Source organism: Hetaerina americana, unplaced genomic scaffold (assembly GCF_022747635.1).
Source record: "Hetaerina americana unplaced genomic scaffold, ioHetAmer1.1.p SCAF_23, whole genome shotgun sequence".
Lineage (NCBI taxonomy): Eukaryota > Metazoa > Arthropoda > Insecta > Odonata > Calopterygidae > Hetaerina > Hetaerina americana.
In genome coordinates this window covers 2,643,789-2,664,983 of record NW_027286797.1, presented here as the reverse complement: position 1 = coordinate 2,664,983, position 21,195 = coordinate 2,643,789, and the positions used below count along the sequence as shown (strand labels likewise).

The 21,195-nt window shown below is 37.2% G+C and overlaps 1 protein-coding gene across 1 annotated transcript in view; it reads right to left on the bottom strand.

Moving 5' to 3' along the window:
- The window catches only part of LOC139689394 (dnaJ homolog subfamily C member 25 homolog), a 45,116-nt gene extending 43,740 nt beyond the window's left edge, over positions 1 to 1,376 (bottom strand). The window contains exons 1-2 of the mRNA XM_071586492.1: positions 1,156 to 1,376; positions 680 to 821 (exon numbers count right to left, since the gene is read on the bottom strand). Of these exons, the coding sequence (XP_071442593.1) occupies positions 680 to 821; positions 1,156 to 1,270 (257 nt within the window). The 5' untranslated portion in view covers positions 1,271 to 1,376. The remainder of the gene's footprint in view (positions 1 to 679; positions 822 to 1,155) is intronic.
- Between the last annotated feature and the right edge of the window lie 19,819 nt (positions 1,377 to 21,195).

Sequence of the window (21,195 nt, the reverse complement as noted above, 5' to 3'; positions counted from 1 at the left end):
GACACCCATTAATTTTCTAATTAAAATAGAGAAAAAAATCCCACTACCTTTTCTTGGGGTAAATTAAACATCTGCATACATTTTCAATGTTTAAATATAAGTTAATCCACAAACAGTGAGCACAAACATAATGTAAAACTCATAATTGAAGACTTCACTGAAGCAATTACACACCATGATAGAGATTTTACAAATTTGGATGCGGTGAACCTCAGGATATCATGTCCTTTCTGAGCGACACCTCTTCCTAAGAAAATATTTCAAAAGCTGAAAGCAAAATTGTAGTCTGGACTATGATTAGTTGGACATTTCTATTCAAAAACACATGATTTATAGCTTAAAATTGCTCCACTAGTTGTTCAGAGTTTTAGTCCGAGTTTATTTTAGGACTGCCACTACAAATGGGATTCTTATGACGTTAATCAAAGAATTTTCACCAATGATGAAATGCCCACCGGATATCCTGCGTAAGCATTAACGTGCCAGAGAGGAATATGATTGCTCTAAATCCATCTCAAGCCATTACTACAGCTAATTCAATGACTTGGTAGACTCACTAACCTAAAAAAATCATCTGCCAGTCACCTTCGATTTACCACTATCTTGATCTGATTTCAACAGTAAACTACCAGCTGTTATACCGGTAGGAAACGCTACAATAAAATGAAAGGGTACATACGCTGTAGCTATGAGTTTAAACTTCTCCTCGGCCTCTTTCTTCGCTTCAGCTCCTTTGTGCATATCAGGATGATTTTTTTTCGCCAGCCGCCGATAGCTCTTGGAAATTTGGCTTTTCGGTGCATCTCTCTCGACTTCCAAAACTGTAAACGTAAGTTTCCACATACAATCTGCGAGAACACTTTGCTTTCCGTTTGCTTAATTACATAAACACTTGCAAAAAAGGTCATTCTTTCTAAAAATCGACCGATGGCATAGGTACTGATATGGTCATTGAATTATTTCTCAGGAATTATAGCCGTTAATAGGACAAATTTTTTAATGGTTTCACAAGTTACAAATATGCTTCTACCATTATTGTAAATACCGTGAACAACCCATTTTCGATTTGATAGATTTTTGGTGGAAATATATACCAGTAACTAGTCCATAGGCAGTTGGAACCTTTCGTGCATGCCACGGAACAACAAAACTTACCTCCATAACAACTGAATTTTCCACAATAAAGTCCTTCGAGGTAAGTTTCTGCGCACAGTGCACTCCCAGTGAACATTATAAGTAAACAATTGACTCGTAGGAATTTTAATAACATTTTGCGCACTACTGAACTCAGGCGATTAACATGTTATTCCTGAATGTTTAAACGCGATCAAAGTCCCAAACATTACACATCCAGCAAGGTGAACTTTAAATTCAACGTGGCAACATTGGATAAGAGGTGCGAATTCAGTTTAAGGTATCGTAGGCTAAAGCGCCGAAAATTTTCAAGCATGCATTGAGGCGGCAGCACTGTCGATATTGCTTGAATTGCACAGATCCGTGGCCTCGTACTCTTCCGAAATAATGCTCGTATTTCTGGTTGCAAGAGCCATCATATGTTCACTTTTGATCACTCTTCAGAGTGAATTAAGATTTATTCCATCTCAGTTCATACCCTGCCCGCCACGAAACCCACCAATTTGAATTTGGGTGAAATTTATCATGGCGTTGACACAAGACATGTTCAGAATTGTCGACCAATATTTTTTTAGTTTTAACGGCCTATAATTCTTGAAAAGAGACCTAAAATAACGCATTTTGTTAGAAGGTAGGGAACATCATATTAAGTAATGTGTGTTGAATTTACGATACCTTTTTTTATTCTAAAATGAATCTTTTACTTTGCCATTCCTATGTATTTTAGAAAAATAGTTATCATTAATATCTGGTGTATTTATCAATTAAAAATAGAAGTGTAGACTGAAAGCGTGATAAAAGTTGTATCAGAAAGCAAGAAATTATTAAGCGAACTTCCATACATTTTTTGTGTTGCATCAATGTGTTCCCTTCTGCAGAAAGTGTCAACTCACTAATTGTACTTAACCTCCCAAAGTTGTCCTGCAGTATGAGTGTAGTATTGATGTTCACGAGTTGGACCAGTTCAAATGTTTAATAATAAATTAACTTAATGTCATCTATTAATGAGCACAAATGGTCGCAATGTATATCAGAAGTGTTGCTCTGTGGCACTGCAGAGGCAGTGTAAAAACATGCTCTGAACTTTCAAACTTTCCAGATTTCAATATCATGATTGTTGCCATTGAATGTCAAAAACGAATACTGAAAAAATAGATATGTATTTAATAAACGAATACATAATAATATTACCGAATTTCAGAAATTACTGTAGAGCTTCCAAAACATTTTATGGCCATAAGCGGCCTTGCATATGTTCTAGCTGCCTTATGATAAAATTTAAACTTCGAAGTGGAGAATGAAGGCAAGAATGTTGACAGATGGAAACAAAACATGAAATTAATCAACATTAACTTGGCTAAATACTTCCGATTCACAGCATAATAAAATACACAAAACATCATAAATATTGGTTAACAGTGAATTTGGCTCAAAGACTATACTTCACTGTAGAGCCCAAACTTTTACATTTATTGAAGTATTTTTTTGGAAATAAATACCTACATTACTACAGTAAAAAGGCTTAACAGGTGATGATGATACTCCATTCACACACCATTATTGGACAACAGTAAAATCTGCCTAGTACAATCATCACCGTTTTTGAAACATTAGGCAAAAATTATGTTTGCAATTATTGATATACTGGAATTTACTCAAGTTTTATGATGACCACCACTCACAATCAGTGCACTTTGAAAAGGTCACCTTTCACACCAGGGTCAGTTACGGAAGTATTGGGATCTATTGTCATTCTCTGTGTAGCATGAGCGGTGTTCTTTGATCCTAATATCAACATTTATGTGTGTGTGTGTGTATATATATATATATAGATATATACATAAAATATCAATATTAGGATCAAAGGACATTCATGCCTCACAAAGAAAGACAATAGATCCCAATTCGCCAAACACCTCTACGATAAAAATCACACCAGTAACTTCACAGCAGACATTCTTCATACAGAAATGAAAGAACACAGGTTGAACGCTTTGGAGGAGTAGGAACTTTGGCAATCCCTTCAGTCTGACAGGTTAGAGGTGGTCAATGAAACATTATACCTCTCCCGTTCCCTCCTAAAATTCTTAAAAGACTCCAATAACTTTCCGCACCAAGCCTACCCCCACCAAGGCAGTGATGATCATCGACTGTCCCTTGATAAAGGCCAAACCATTGTAGACAAACACCCCCCTAATTAAACGTAGAACACAATGTTTGTTTTTTCTGCTGCAATTTCTAAGAATGGTGGAGTATTTTTCATTTAATGATCACTTAAATATTTTAAACTATTACAAATTTGAGCCAGTAACCTTCCAATACATAGCCTCCCCCTCCCCTAGACCATTAATTGGCTGCTGCACCTAAACTCAACTTACCCCCTCTCCCTTACTCCCCCTACCTTACCCTCTCTCCTCTCCCTGACTCCCCTCTTGGAGCCAGACTATCTAAGTTGAAAAATGTTGATGTACATTACCTGATGATGATGCGCAGCATCGAAACCATGATCATGAAATATTAAATCCTTTTGACGGAAATGTTAAGTTTATTTTTACCCTCATCCCTGAATAGTTTTACTTTGAATATAATATAACTTAATAAAACTGTGGATCGCAGAATGGTGACATTGCCTCAGACATTATAATAATGAGTAAAAAGTTGGATTGCACATATGGTAATTGGAAGGAAATATGAAGAAAAGTATTCCCACTGCACTGTCTCAGGCAAAAGTTCTTCACTGGAAACGACCCCTAAGGGCGGTTACCCTCACTTACGCCTTAAGACATACTTAGCAAACAATATGTTTTCTTACCATGGAACACCCATCTGTTTCCTTTGCAGCATATTGTGGTCTTAATTCAGCATTAACTCCGTGAAACAATGTATTAACTCCGTGAAAGTAGGCAGGTTAGATTTTTTAGTTGCTATAATATTTCACATTCCATACACATCATTTAAAGCCATTTTTATTTTTGGGCATATAATGTGGTATACAAACTAATACGTGGTGTACAAACTAATGAGTATATTGCAGAAAATAGGAATAGATTGGAGGGAAAGGAGGCTAATCCGCAACCTGCACATGTCTCAGACTGCTCAGGTGAGGGTGGGAAACGGGGAGTCAGGATGGGCAGTGTTAGGAAGAGGTTTAAGGCAGGGTTGCCCATTATCACCGTTGCTGTTCAACCTGTATGCAGAGGAAATGATCAAAGAGGCATGGGAAGAACTCGAGGTAGGAATGAAAGTGGGCGGGGGATTCGTAAAATCAGTTAGGTTTGCTGATGACCAAGCTTTAGTTTGTCAGTCAGCCAAGGGGCTGCAAGCATTGCTTAGTGAATTGGAAATTCAGTGCGACAGGTATGGGATGAGAATCAACATTAATAAAACAAAGGTTATGCGATTTTCTAGAAAGAAAAAGGCTAATCTTAACATTAAAGTAAGAGGGCAAAAACTAGAGCAGGTAGAACAGTTTACGTATCTCGGTAGTGTTTTGGACCAACACGGTCAAAGTAGTAGGGACGTAAGGAGAAGAATTGCGCTAGGCAAAGAGGCTTTCACGAGGAGGAGGGAGTTGATGACGGGGACTTTGAGTAAGGATGTTAAGAAAAGACTCGTAAAAACTTTGATATGGAGCGTAGCTATGTACGGCGCGGAAACGTGGTCATTGAAGCAGGAGGATAGACGTAGACTGGAGGCTTTTGAAATGTGGGTGTGGAGAAGAATGGAAAAGGTGAAATGGACAGAGAAGAAAACAAATGAGGAAGTACTTGGTATGGTGGGCGAAGAGAGGGGTTTGTTGGGAGCAATCCTATGGAGGCAGGAAAAGTGGATGAAGGGGGTATTGACCGGCAGTGGGATGTTGAAGACTGTGATAGAGGGTAGAATGTTGGGCAAAAGAGGAAAGGGAAGGAACAGGATAGGGATGTTGGATGGGATGAAGGGAGGAAGAAAGTACTCAGAGATGAAGAGGGACCTGGTGTAGAGTAGAATTTAGGGTCGTGTTTTGTTAGTAGTCACAAAATATTTGTTTGGTAGTTGTGTCCATCAAAAAACCTACCTTAACCGGTAGATTACCTTAAAAAAAAAAAAATGTGGTATACAGGAAATTCAGAGGAAAACAATTCCATGCATGGAGGTGGTGCTGATGGGTTGGTAGGAAGAGGGGATGCAATAATGGTCGGTTGTTATTAATAATTATAATTATTACATGGGTGAGGCAAATAGTAGACACAGAAGCTCAGACAGAGGAAGATTGGAGTGCAATAGAATAAGTAATATCTACACAGTCAGTACTGCCTTCATGATATAATTATTTGGAACTTAACCCTATCTAATAGTCTCTTCAGCATTTTTATGACTAAAAATATTAAAAATACCTATTAATCGGAGTTACATATTTATCTTAACTAGTCTAGAATCATATTATCAGTGAGAATTCCTTTCCTGTTTCTTAGAAGAAAAGTGTTCTTACACAAATACATTAAGGCAACACCAACCACTGGACAATCAACAAAATATAATACGGAATTTTTTAAGCAAGCACACTTTCAAAACACTTTTTTAAAGATTGTCTCAAGACTGCAGGTGAGAGATGTACTATTGCTGATGTCATATCAGACTTGAATTCTAACATGGAAATGCAAGGAAGGGAAAAGATTCTTCGAACACACTTTGTCTTAAGACAGTGAAGATAACCATGCACTGTTGGATAATAACAATAGAGCAAACAAGAGATCAGAAATCATTTTTTCTCCACTTAAGTTTGAGCCAGTCTTTGGAACGATTCTTGTATTTTTAGGTGCACCTTGAGACTTACTTAAAGACATACATGAGCTCGCTTCTAAAGGGAAATACACTCCAGGGTGTGGCTTAGGGACAGGTTGCCGGGAGGGCACTTTTCACAAAACCTAAGATTGCATCAAAAGAACTGCAGCGAGATAACCATTTTCATTAGAAATTAATATGTGGGGAAACATCAGCTAGGCTAGGAGAAACGAGTCATTGTGGAAGTCTATTCAACCTTGGACTTAGTCGCTGGTTGAATTAGGTAGGGTTGGAATGTGTCCATGTGAATTATTCTTGAGGATGAAGGGAGTGGGGATGGGGAAATTATGCCAAGATGAATCAAATCCATCCACCTATCCAAATCCATCTAGCTGTTGAACGGCTAGGGACTAGGAATACTATTTACTTAAATACAGACTAACCTCAAATTGGGTAAAATTGAGCTATTTATACATAAAATATTTATAACTTTATTTTCATTACTTAAGATAGTTAGATACATAATTATAGCAATTCACCCTCCCTCCCCTCATGGACCACATACTTGGTGCGTTGGAAAGGTTTGTTTTCTGATGCAACCTGAATCTGTGCTGTCAAGAGCTATGATAATTGGTGCAGGTCCATAAGCCAGTTAGGGTGACAGAGGGAGTCACACTAAAGGTAGCTCATGCAAGGTTTAATCCAAACTGAGATGGCTGCAAAGGCATCTAACCCTAGTGGGGTGGCATATTAAGTGATGGTGCCATGATATCAACAATTTTGAGGAAGGCAATGAGAAACCGCCTGAATTACTAATCCCATGAGACAATGGAGGACTCAATTATGAGAATGAGACCTGGCACCTATGAGATATTGCCTGCTAGGCTTGGGTATCTCTATAGCTTGATTTGATTTCAATCCCTTGATGTCCTTTCTTTCTCTCAATCAATTATGCTTGAACCTACGCTATCATTCCTCTGCCATATTCTATTTCTATGTCTAAAGTTGCTGGCATAATAACCTGATTTTATAGATCCATTACACATATTCTTTCTCAAATCTTTTCTAGACATATTTACATATTTTCTAACTCATCTTCAATAGTGTGCACATATTTTCCCTTCTCATTTCGCCAGTCCTTCTTGTACAGCACACTAATGTCACCCCTCCATAGTCAACTTTCCATATCCTCCCACTGCTTCTTACACCATACTTCCTTCACCCTATTAGTTTCCTGCTTCAGTTTATTATTAAACTCTGGGTACTTACTTCTTCCACATTCTTCCTTTTCTTGCTCTCATCTATCTTCCTAATATTTCATATGTAATCATTGGTTTCCTTGTCATTTTCCTATAGTTTTGTTTGCGGCTTTCAAAGTCTCTTATGAATGTCCCAATCTTTCTTAGACCATACTGGTTTCCCTGTCCTCACGCGTAACCTTTTTCCACTAATCTTTCTTCCCTGTTTTACCCTCTTCAATCTTATGTTGCCATTCATTTGCAATGAAGGTACGACTTGGCAAGAGCTTCTAGGAAACTGCAAATTAATCATGCTATTTTTAAATGTGTCTAACCATGCTATAGTCCGACTGATATCCACATGAGCTCCCATTCACTTATACATATACCTCCAGCAGTTGTAGTGTTAAACCAAGTGTTCTAAATAATTAAACTATTTCTCCTGCTGAAGTCTCTTACTGTTTTCTCTTCCATCAATACAAATTCTTCTTTCTCCTTCCTATACACCATTTCCTCTACTCAAATACCTTTCCTATATTTCCTAACCTCACTCCTTAACAACTGACTCCACATTTTGGTCAATAATGAACCCCCCAAATAATCAACTGCATCTTAATTTCAATAGTCACCATCCTCTGCACACTATCTAACCCCTATTCTCTTTCAATCCATCGCAATAGTGTCAGTATTAACTTTGGATCCATTAATATCTGATCGATAGGTATTCAATTTCCTGATCCTGACAAAATGATCATGCTCTACCACCTCCATGGACTGTTGAACATCCATTAAGCGTTCTCGGATTGTGCAATTTTTATTCACAATGCACCCTGAACTTCATGTATGCAGCCAACCCTTTGAAGAAATATCAATGAGTAACAAGAAGTAGGAATGGCCAAAGAAACTGCTAGCTGCTTTTGAAAAAATGAAAACTATTTCTGGGAGCAGTTATGCTTACTATCAATAAGGTTTGCTTTTAGTAAGCCTTCTCTATTCCACAGAAACTGCGGGAGATGCCGCAACAGTAACTTTTAACGGAGCCATCCACTAATGTGCATTTCAATGCAACAATTTCAGAGTGTAAAAATCATTTGCCTTGACTGGCGAATGATTTTTACACTCTGAAATTGTTGCATTGAAAAGCTCTCCCTATCACTAGATTGATGCCGAAGTTATATCAATCAATTTCTTACTTTCATAGTCAAAGTAAAAAACCTATTTATTTAGAAAAATATGAGCATTGTGCATTGCTTAAACACTTCTATTTAAAAGGCTAAACACCAAAAGAGATCAAAGACTAGTTAGAGGAAGTTCATCGCACCTCTGCTCCTGTACTTGTGACTGTTTACAATTGGGTAAATGAGTTTAAACGTGGCAGTACATCCACAAATGATGGCCATCATTCAGCGCATCCAGTGGAGGTGACTTCCTCCAAAATGATAGACACAATCCACGATTTAGTTTAGAGTGATTGACCAATTTAAGTCGGTGAAATTCTTGAGGTATTCCACAGGTATATGAACAACGTACTGTATTTTCAAGTTTACACTAAACAATGGGCATGAAAATAGTCTGGGCAAGATGGGTGCCATGTTTGCTTTCAGTGAAGAATAAATGCAATCATTGGGTCGATTCAGAGGCTGGTTTGGTGCCGTCACAATCCTGGAGAGTTTCTGCATCAGTATGTGATTGCGGTCAAAACATGAAAAAACTACATTACACCAGAGACGAGGAAGAATTGAAAGAGTGGTTTTCTAAAGGCCATCCCACTACAAAGAAAGAGAAGACGGTGAAATTGGCCAACAAGGTGATGGCCATGGTTTTTCTGGGATGCACGCAGAATAATCTTCATCAATTACAGGCAAAAAGGACAAACAATAAATTGAAAGTATTACGCATCATTATTGCCCCAGATGAGCTAAGAAACCATTTTCAGGGTCTTTTGATATCCTACTTCTTTGATGTCTAATAAATATTGGAAAAGTGCACAGAGTTACAAGGAGATATGATGAAAAATAAATTATACCCAAAAAAATATTTTCCATTTTTTCCCAAGGATTTGTGGAACGGACCAATGTGCAACCTAGACAGTGCATCTTCATTCAGTCCACTGAAGAGGACCAGCTTGTGGCTGAAATTCTTATATCTTGTAAAACTTATCATGTGTTGTTCACTATTTCTGAATTAAGGCTTCTTAAATTGAAATTAGTACTGTGTGTCTGCATGCTACCCACAAAGTTAGTCCAGGATTATTGGATTGACACTTCATACACGGCAGTTTATATGATTAAGTCAATCTCTGTGGAGAGGTTAACTTCTCCACAAACCATTCTTTAAGTCCTATCAGTGTGACTTTTATTTACTGGGCCCTCTATCAGCACCTTGCAATTGTCCCAAGTTGATAACTGTTTGAGAGCATATACTCTGGTGTCCTCCGGTATGGATATACTTTTCTATAAACAAGCCCAGGGAGTTTACCACTATCACGCAAATAATTCTAAACAAATAAATGCTCCAGAGCATCAACCTAGAAAGTTGAAGGAGCGTGGTTTAAGTCTTGGTCAAGGAAACTTTTTCACGCTGCAGATCTGCATGATGATGTATGCTCCTAACCCTTTCCCTTTCACACATCATCATGCAGATCAGGTGCAGATATATATATATATATATATATACACACATACATATATACGTACATATATATGTACATATATATAGTATATAGTGGGTCACGGTAGTCCAGTGGGTAAGACGTTGGACTGCTGACCGGAGGCTCCCGGGTTCGATTCCCAGGCAAGGCACTCTGGGCACCTGCAGCTCCACCCAAGCTAAAGTGATTATTCGGGTACCAGATCTTCCTGGGAAACCATAACCGGCACAGGGAAAGGAACTGGCCCCCCTACCCAGATGTGTGAATTTTCACACGCTCTATAGGGCTTAGTACTGGGTGATCTCTACCATCACCTACTAAACTGACCTTCGGGTTGATTACTGTGTTTATGGTTTTATGTATATATATACATATATATATACATATATATATACAACAACATAGAGCAGGTAACGGATAGAATACTACTAGTGGAGATAAAAGCAGAACCGACGAACTTAGTTATTATTCAGGTATACATGCCACCCAGCAACCACAAAGAAGAAGAGGTTGATAGGATATACGATCAGTTAGAGGACGTAATCGCGTGTATGCCTGCAGGGAAACATTTGATAGTGATGGGGGATTGGAATGCGACGGTAGGCGAAGGAAGGGATGGTGATGAGGTGGGGGACTACAGTTTAGGCACGAGGAATGACCGCGGGGAGAAAGCAGTTGAGTTCTGCAGGAGACAGGGGTTAGTCATCACCAACACTTGGTTTAGACACCACAAAAGACGCAGGTATACATGGAAAATGCCAGGTGACTCAGGAAGATATCAGCTAGATTATATCCTGGTTAGACACATGTTTAGGAACAGTGTGATAAATTCCCACAGCTTCCCGGGAGCGGATGCGGACTCAGACCACAATTTAGTTGTTATGAAATGTAGCGTACGTTTCAAAAAGATAAGGCAGGGGCGGCGAGTTAGAAAATGGAATGTAGAAGCATTAAATGGGTTGAAAAGGAAGGAATACAAACAGGCGGTGGAGAAAATCATGGAGGATGGTAAAGGGCTTAGTACTATCGAAGAAAAATGGGAAATTATCAAGAAAGGGTTGTCTAAAGCCGCAAAAGACACTATTGGAACCGTTAACGCTAAAAGGACTAGGAAACCATGGATCACGGATGAGATGAGTGCAAAGATGGATGAGCGGCGAAAATGGAAGAATATAAATACAGAATTAGGCAAAATGAAGTACAAAGAATTGAACAATAAATTGAGGCGGGCAACAAATAAAGCAAAAGAAGCATGGTGGAAGACGTAGTGCGAGGATATGGAAAGTCTGCAGGGGAAGGGTGAAATCGGTGCGCTGTACAGCAAAGTTAAATCGTTATCGGGAAGTAAGAAAGGAACATCTATGCGAACAGTTAGAGATAAGGCGGGTAGGGTAACAGTTGACGCAGGAAAGATCCAAGAGAGATGGAAGGAATATGTAGAAGAACTGTATAGTAAAGAACTCAGACCAACATGTTAGACATAGAAAAGGAACATAACGTAGAGGAGGACAGCTTAGGTCCAGGCATACTAGACAATGAGATAGAAAGGGCATTAAGGGAGATGAAACTAAATAAGGCCGTGGGGGTAGATAACATTCCCGTGGAACTTTTAAAATGCTTAGGAAAATGTGGGAGGAAGAGGCTATATGGGCTTTTAAAATGCTTAGGAAAATGTGGGAGGAAGAGGCTATATGGGCTGATCCGTAGTATTTATGAGGAGGGAATCTGGCCGGAAGACTTAGTGAGATCAGTTTTAGTTCCTATTCCGAAAAAGGTAAAGGCCACGTCATGTGAGGACTATAGGACAATTAGTTTGATATCCCACGCCGCTAAAGTTGTTCTCAGGATCATAAACAAAAGGATAGAGAGTAGGGCAAATGATTACTTAGGGGATGATCAGTTTGGGTTTAGGAAGGGGAGAGGTACGCGTGATGCCATTGCAGTAATGAGATTATTAATCGAGAGGAATATAGAACACAACCAGGAGGTATTTGCCTGTTTCGTAGATTTCGAAAAAGCGTTTGATAGAGTGAATTGGGAAAAACTAATGAGTGTATTGCAGAAAATAGGAATAAATTGGAGGGAAAGGAGGCTAATCCGCAACCTGTACATGTCTCAGACTGCTCAGGTGCGGGTGGGAAACGGGGAGTCAGGATGGGTAGTGTTAGGAAGGGGTGTAAGGCAGGGTTGCCCATTATCACCGTTGCTGTTCAACCTGTATGCAGAGGAAATGATCAAAGAGGCATGGGAAGAACTCGAGGTAGGAATGAAAGTGGGCGGGGAATTCGTAAAATCAGTTAGGTTTGCTGATGACCAAGCTTTAGTTTGTCAGTCAGCCAAGGGGCTGCAAGCATTGCTGGGGGCATTGGAAATTCAGTGTGAGAGGAATGGGATGAGAATCAATATTAATAAAACAAAGGTTATGCGATTTTCTAGAAAGAAAAAGGGCAAGCTTAACATTAAAATAGGAGGGCAAAAACTAGAGCAGGTAGAACAGTTTACGTATCTCGGTAGTGTTTTGGACCAACACGGTCCAAGTAGTAGGGACGTAAGGAGAAGAATTGCGCTAGGCAAAGAGGCTTTCACAAGGAGGAGGGAGTTGATGACAGGGACTTTGAGTAAGGATGTTAAGAAAAGACTCGTAAAAACTTTGATATGGAGCGTAGCTATGTACGGTGCGGAAACGTGGTCATTGAAGCAGGAGGATAGACGTAGATTGGAGGCTTTTGAAATGTGGGTGTGGAGAAGAATGGAGAAGGTGAAATGGACAGAGAAGAAAAGAAATGAAGTACTTGGTATGGTGGGCGAAGAGAGGGGTTTGTTGGGAACAATCCTATGGAGGCAGGAAAAGTGGATGAAGGGGGTGTTGACCAGCAGTGGGATGTTGAAGACTGTGATAGAGGGTAGAATGTTGGGCAAAAGAGGAAAGGGAAGGAACAGGATAGGGATGTTGGACGGGATGAAGGGAGGAAGAAAGTACTCAGAGATGAAGAGGGACCTGATATAGAGTAGGATGATGGATTTTGTGTTTTGTTAGGAGTAATAAAATATTTGTTTGGTAGTTGTGTCCATCCAAAAACCTACCTTAACCGGTAGATTACCTTAAAAAAAAAAATAAAAAAAAAAATATATATATATATATATATTAGCGTGTTGTTACGGCCTAGAGGACATGTTAGCATGTTGGTTTACTGCCTAGAGGACCTACGCTCGATTTCCAGGCATGAATCTCTCAGCACCCTCAACTCCACTGAACTTCGTGATTCTTCTGGTACCAGTTATTCCTGGGAACCCGTAGGAGCACTAGGAAGGAACTACTACCCTGCCCTGATGCATGAATTTCACATGCCTTCAAGCTGAGTATTCATGAATTCTAAGATTACCGACCAGACGGTCTTTCAGGTCGTTTACTGTGTTTACATACAAACTTATGTCTGTGCTTTTATATATATTAAAAAAATTTTTGTGCAAAAATTTCCTCAATCTCTATGTTCTTGACACTACAAATCAATATTTAATACATTTTCAGCATATTGCGTTAATATGAATACCTTTATTTAAAACTTAACTTCCAAACAGTAATGCAAAGAGTTCATTAGTGATTTAATTTACACTTTTAAGGATTTAAGTATTAATCTTAAACAAGAACAAAATGCACATGACATTCTCTCAACTCATTTCTGGAAATTCTCACAGGGGCTATGCACAAGAACATTTTCATTATCTCCATAAAAATAAAATTTCTTGGCAAAACAATAATTATTCAATAGAAAAAAGTTTTACTACTACGGAGTTCCAAATATTGAAAAATGGTTTTCTGCAATGGCAGATGGACAAAAAGCATGCTAAATGCAATTTACTTTTCAGCACACTTCCAACCCTGACGCTAACCTTCAAGAATCAGGAGACTTTCCCCAGAGTACTGGTATCCTAAATAAACAACTTATACTGAAATGAAACATTTTAATTGCTGTAATGGCTAGATGAGGTATTTCTGTACCACTGCCACCTAATGTTTCCAGAGGATTTTCGTGAAACTCTTAAGATAAAATACTTCTACACAGTTAAATTCTTTCTTCTCCAGGAAGAGATATGCCTTACTTCCAAAAACAAATAATTGTGCTTGTATTTTGATAATAAAGCCACCAACATTTTATTTTCGAAACCAACATCCGTATCAATGTGTGTTGAGGAGACCACAAAAAATAAAATAGAAGTTTTATGATCGGATTATTCCTTTTTAGCTACATTAAACCATTTTTTACGACTCTTTACTAAAATGGAATATCAGATGAAGTTATTTTGATACTGTAATACAAGAATATATTTTTAAGAATTAAATATTTATTTTACTGGAGGATTGTTTAACGACTTATAAAGGGATAATGGTTTGGTCAGGCATACAAAGGGGTAACCAAAATTGTACATTTTGTAACTGAAATTATTTCCCTAGGTTTGAACAGGGAATGGAAGGAGGGCATGCTAACAAGGAAAATCTAACACTAAGGGCACCTCGCAGGAGTCCACAGTATATGCTGAATTAGATGAGCGGCCAGACTTATTAATTTAAGATTCCTAAAAAATCCACTCCTTGTTCTTCATTCATATTAGTTTAAAGAATTTAGTTCTATCTTTCATTAATTCCTCCAAATTGTTTTCCAAAATTTCAATTGTTTAGATATTAAGCATGAAAATTTTGTGACATGTTATTCAGATGTGGTCTATAATGAAGTCAGCAATTGAATTTAGAGATTTTTCTGATTGATATTAGCTTTAGTTTTCAAGAAAACATTTCGTTTACTATCACTGCTCAATTGTTTGTGGACACAAGGAGTAATCTCACAATAATGGCAGTAAAAGTATTTTTAAGACAGCACAAAGGCACTTTACTTCATTGGTTCACTTTATTGTGCAGAATTAGCAACACAAATTGTTTCTAAGAATTTTATATTTCTGAACTCATGAAAACACACCATTTACAGATACTGTGGCAGTGCAATATGGAAAATATCACATGCATACAAAATCAAAGCCATATCCACCATTCACAAAATCAACACAGTTAAGTCTTTAAACACCTTTTACTTCAGATCCATTTTCAGGCACACTTTTACACTTCTCACATTCATTTGAACAAATACAGTTAACATGCATAAATTTTGTACAGCTTTGTACTCCATAAGGTCCAATGTTATTGCTCAAAACATTTAATAGTTCACTATTTCAGTTAAAAACCTAGAAAAATGAAATGATGAATGCAAAGTTTTATCTGCAACACATCTTGTGTGACCATCACACACATTTCAACTTCCATTCTTGCTCCTAAAAGTATGTAACAAAGCTTATACGAAAGGCACAAATGCTCATCAAATATCATTCATATTAACAGAAGGAATAATAAACTAGTGATCAATTTTAAGGGTTGATACAGTCTGTTAGCAATAACCTGGCCAATGACAACACACCAAAGGGAAAATAAGTACAGGAAAGGGTCTAAGTTTTAGGGGTTCGTGTAAGCTAAGTATGATTAACTATTAATTAAATTTTGTTCAGACAAGTCAAAGTTTCAATTTGTGCCCATTGAGGCAAATGCAGCATTTGGTTGAACCATTGGCAGATGTAAACATGCTTGCCCACTAAGATGACGGAGAGGAAACTGATCTCCTTTCCTGTGACAATATTTGCCCAATTATACAGCCTTCAATTTATTGAAAAATTTTGGGAGGAAAATTCAGGACAGGTTATATTCAAGCCATATGAACCAAAACCAATTGGTGCCACCAACATTAAATTGGTTGAATTAAACTTTCTGTACAAAAATAAGATCATAAAAGATTAAATTATTAATAAATTCAGTAAAATCATATTACACTGCCACATTCTGGCAAAAATACAGTTACACAACACAATAGAAAATACACCCTGACAGCCACTTCAACATAAAAGGATCTAATTGCCAAAAATGTCAGCAGCATCAAATTATGACAATAAACATTGGAAACATTTGAAGGATAAGTAAACACTATGCAATGCAAAGTACGGTAAGTAACAGAATACTCTGGTAAGCCTTTTACCAAAATCACAATGGCCATACTGCACACAAAATACATACATATATTTGTATAGTATAAAAAGAAAAAGGTCTTTTGTAAATAACTTCCATAAAAACAAATAAAGAGGACCTGCTTCTATCTATTTCATAAAGCACAGTAATATACCATGGATAAAAATTTACTAGATAGGACACTTGTTTGGCCTTAAGGAGTTCAGTTCTCGATTTAAAAATAAAAAATAACATAATACTGGAGTGAAAATAACAATGTGTGTGCAAACAAACACAATAACTCTCTGGACGCTTCTCATGTGTACATTTGCACAGAAACACTTCAAAGGCTAAGGAGATAGGGTTTGGAAAGAGCGAATTCAAAGCCAGTGATGAGTGGTTAGGATAAATGATAAGACATGACTTCGATTCCCTCTTCCAAAATAAGAAATAAAATAATACTGAAGAGAAAATAATTTGTATGAAAAAACATAACAATGCTCTTCTGGATGTTTCTTATGTGCACAATCGCACTAAATCACTTCAGTCACTATGAAGATGGCTTTTGGAAAGAGAAACTGCAAAGCCAGTGATGAATGGTTAGGATGTATAATGGGACATTGATTCCAGCGTTAATGCCGCAGAACCCTTGGAAGGCATTTACCACATTACTTTCTTGTTATCAATCATACACATGAAATCAAGTTATTAATACATTTACATGGGCAATCAAATATCACATGATCCTGTTAGCTACCTCACTCCTCAAGTTTTCTCCGCTTAGGGGCTGGGTGGAAGAAGGGAATATATGGTCTCTATCTCCGCTCAATTGAGATATTTTATTATTACTACTTCTAACACTCTCCGACATATCCCCAATTCCCTTGATCTCTTGGCTGAATTTTTTCATGGAGGGTGAAAGGTGACCCTGGGATCCAGGGGAGGTGGATGGGAGGCACCAAAAAAGGACCCCTTTGTCCACACGTCTCATTACCATGCTCCCCTCACAGGTATGGCCACCAGTGTCACAGAATAAGGCTCATCGTGATGAAGGGGCTACAAGGGAAGTCGAGAGGTCACTCGGTCCAATGTAAGGCCAATGCTAAGTGCACTCAATTCAAACTCCTCCTTTTCCTTAGTCATTAAGGCAGAGTATCTGGGTGAGAGTCGGTCATTTTGACCTACTCCTTCCAGTACTCATTTGAGGTCACTCGAAAATTACTCTCAGCACAGCTGTGTGGTTGCGAGGTAATTAAGGATACCACTCAAACACATTCAAGACACTGTAATTTTCCAATTTAATACACACTCATTGAGTTGTGCCAGTGTGTTCAGAAAAATGTGGAAATGTTTTTATTCCCATTCCTAATAAGTAAGGGTGCGTGACGTTTCAATGTGTTTAATTTCTAAGTAAAATTAAGGAAAATTCTAATGAATTTTAATCACACCAAAATATATTAATTAAAATTTTTGAAAACCAGTTTTGCGCATGCTAAATTTCATAAAATGCTGAATCCTTACACCACTAAAACATTAGTAATGGTGTAAGTTTTAGGCACATGTAATACCAAACACAGAAAGAGTATGAGCCATGATTTAGAATTTTCTCTTTAAGAGAAGCGGTTATAACACCTACAAGATATTAGCTTATAAGATCACACATCTAGCTATCGAGGTAATTATGGCCATGACTGATAAAATACATTCACTGCAAAGTTACTTCAAAACGTGCATCCATGAATATGGCTAGCAGATTGGTTCTGAAGAAAACACCAAATTATATTCAAGAGTCAATTACACTGATATAAAAAGGAAATAATTTATGTAATTTTGGATACCTACTTATGAGATGCAAGGATAGAATAATCATAACAAATGCCAGTTTCCTTGCATCGTTCATTGAGGAATTTCAAACGACTTTATAGCCAAGGTCATTTTTACTCCTGTTTTCTATAAATAATCACAATTATTTATCAACTATAAGAAATAGAAAAAGGCCACACGATATTTTACTGATGTAATGAGCAATGTATAAGAGGTAGCAAGCAATTAATGAAGACCTTAAGTTGATTACCAAAATGGCAAATACAAGTGTGTTAACCCAGAGTGACGACATGAAAAATTTAAAGTCACTCTTGAGGCTGCATCTTTCAAGATATTAAGTGACCTATCGGTGATTTATGTCATTGTCACTGTTAGAGCCCATTTCCCAAAAATTCCACATCTATATTACCTAAATCACAAGTAAATATCATTATTATAAATTCTACATGAAAATAACTTTTTCATCCATCATATTTGCTTGCAATTGGATAATTAAATGGCCATAATCTTTACTTAAACCTGTACCACTAACAAATTGAGTAGCTATTATGCAGGAGTTCAAAGAGAAACATTTTTACACAAATTGCATTCACACAAGACACACCTCATTCTCATTTTTTCATACTTTCATTGCACATTTTATTAATTCATTTTTATATTTATCTTGCGCCACTTTTGCAAAGCCTGTAAGCACACTTTTTTATCATTATATGTTGCCTTTTCATTAGCCTATCTGAACAGTTAAAATAAATGTCTCTACTTCATCACAAGAATCTTACTTAGAAATATCTGCAGGCACATTACACCAATCAACACTAGAACTGATTTCTTAACAGTGAAATCCTTCATTTGAATTTTTTTTGATTGTTTGCAACTTAAACTTTAGACCCAGTAGTTATTGCTGCGACTTCACCTAAGCAGTTTATTTAGTTTACAATCATATAAAAATCTGACTAGCAGAAGTAACAATATATAAGAATGTGCAATGAGAAATTATACGGGTATCACATTTCAGCATATAATGCCATACTTCAAATTGTATAAGTTCATGATTTGCAATCAGATTCCCTCACAGATTAAATATCTGCATTTTTTATTTAACATATAATTTTGGTTTATGAAAAAAAATAAAGAAAAAATGTTGTCGTATTCTGCCTTTTCATAAAACCAGCTATTTTCTACATAAATATCTGGTTTTCAACAAATATCATGTTGTCACACTTTGATCAATCATTAGCTAAACAAGAATATCCTTTGATTGTAACAATTGCCTCATTCTATTAATTAACTGAGCATCATTTCATTCAATTCTTACGAAACTCTTGCTTTTCACTTTCCAAATAATATGTACTACGTTTTCAACCTTTCTGCTGGCAGTACACCCTTCACACTTTCTTGGGAGTGTTACAGTAGCTGTTACTTTAATTATTATTACCACTCACAGCCATTTCCCTAACTAACTCCCTTCATCATCTTCATCTCTATGCTGAATTTTCACGGAGGTGACCATCAACTGAGGTAATTTGCATCAGTATGAATAAGGTGGGCAATTTGGAGGAGCTACAATTTTCAGGAATTGGGCAACTATTGGAAAGAAATCTGACATCAGCATTAGACTACTCTTAATAAAAGTGTTAAAGAGTAAACAATGAAATTCCACATCCAACAGACCAATGGGATTCAAATCCAGACCTCCGGGTTGGAAGCCAGTGCATACATTCACACACCCATCCATCAACCCAATCTAATTCCCTGACACGATGTTCTGAGAGTGGAGGTAACATTCCTTACTCCAAGCTCATTTGTCTTTCTTAACCAATTTTGAGTGCCTATGACTCGATCTCTGCATTGTAGGTTCATACACATTATCTTCCTTTCAGTATCCCTATAATTTGCTGACTAAGCTATGGGTTACCCTATAACATAAGCACACAAAGAGTTTCATTAAGAAAGGCTGATTTTAGCACATTGATTTTTCCATTCTGTCATTCATGTTACTTTCACTGAAATGACTTAAGTAATATAGTTTTATGCTTGCTGAGGCTCTGGGGTTTTCTATTCCACCCCTCATCATCCTGTCTTAACACGCAGGATGATCATACTGTAGCCAAGTTGCCAGAAATCTCCTGGGAAATGGGTACTATAGAACTCGCAAAACGTTTCTCTGTCAGTAATGGAAATGATACCCACATGCTGCATTATACAACCAAGAAAGAATGGATTGAGGGATATGGGAAGGTCCCCCATTGGAAACTCCTAGTCCCTTTGCCTTTGCTAGATAGAAGGATACCTAGGCTATGGTATTAGAAAAAAATGATGGCACCTGCACTATTCAAGTCAGACTCTCATGCAGTTTTTGGATATTGGACTTCAAGACTGACAGTGAGATTATGACATAGTTAGCAGTATTCATTTCATTTATTACAAAGAATTGACTAATGCCAATTCAATTTTAATGCAGTAATGTGCAATCATTAACAACTCCAGACGTCATAAAAATATTTGAATATTTAAAGTATATCAACAAAGGCACAGGAGTACAATGAAAATAACTATGAAAACCACAAAAAACAAGGCTATACTGGCTAAATCCCCACGGCTTTCCATTTCTGCCTCATTATCCCTGAACCATGCCACATTAGCAGCAGGGTATTCATGGTCCAGTCGCCAGAAATCTTCAGTGAAGTGGGCAGTGCATAAAAAGACACTAGTACTCAATTACTTGAATGATCGCAATGCAAATAATATATTTGTGAATCACAGAATCATGTCATGGCTTAGAATTAAGTTCTACCAATTATTGCTAAAAAAATACACACCATCCTGTGACTAGCCACAGACTCTGGAAGAATACAATGGGCATTATTTCCATCTATGTTGGATCAAAATGAAAGAAATTTTTTATCTAAAAATCACACCAAAATTTTCTTTTAACATTTCTAATCTAAATCCATATAAAACTATCTACTTTTAGCCTATGAAAAAACACTGCCAGTTAGTTACTATGTATAATACAAGCTAACTTTCTGCAAAATTTTCACAGAAACAATGTGCATCATACAAGGAAAATAATGGCAAATAACTGTTCAAACTTTAAGTATGTATGACATATTATTACCATGATTACTTGTAAGACTTGGACAATTTTTACTTCATACTGCGACTGTGATTCCTTTTCAAGTAATTGCCATTCTTAATTTCACAAATGCAATCATCAATAAACAAGCAGCATTTTTAAAATTCTCATTTTAACTTTGAGAGGGAGGGACTATGTGATAAATGTTGTGTGAGGTGAGAGCGAATTTAACTTCTTCAAATTGCTGTTGGCTCATGTCTCTTCTCCAAGTAAGTATTTCTTTCCCCAACATCCTGGAGAGACTGAACCCACCAGTGCAGTGAACTACTAAGTGTCAGCCAGGTTATCACAAATGGACTGTACCTATTTATACTCCTGAGGCCAAAACACTATTTTATAAGTCATTTACCGTGCAAATAAACACAAACATTATTCTTATGATTTACAAGAAATGGTAACTAAAATA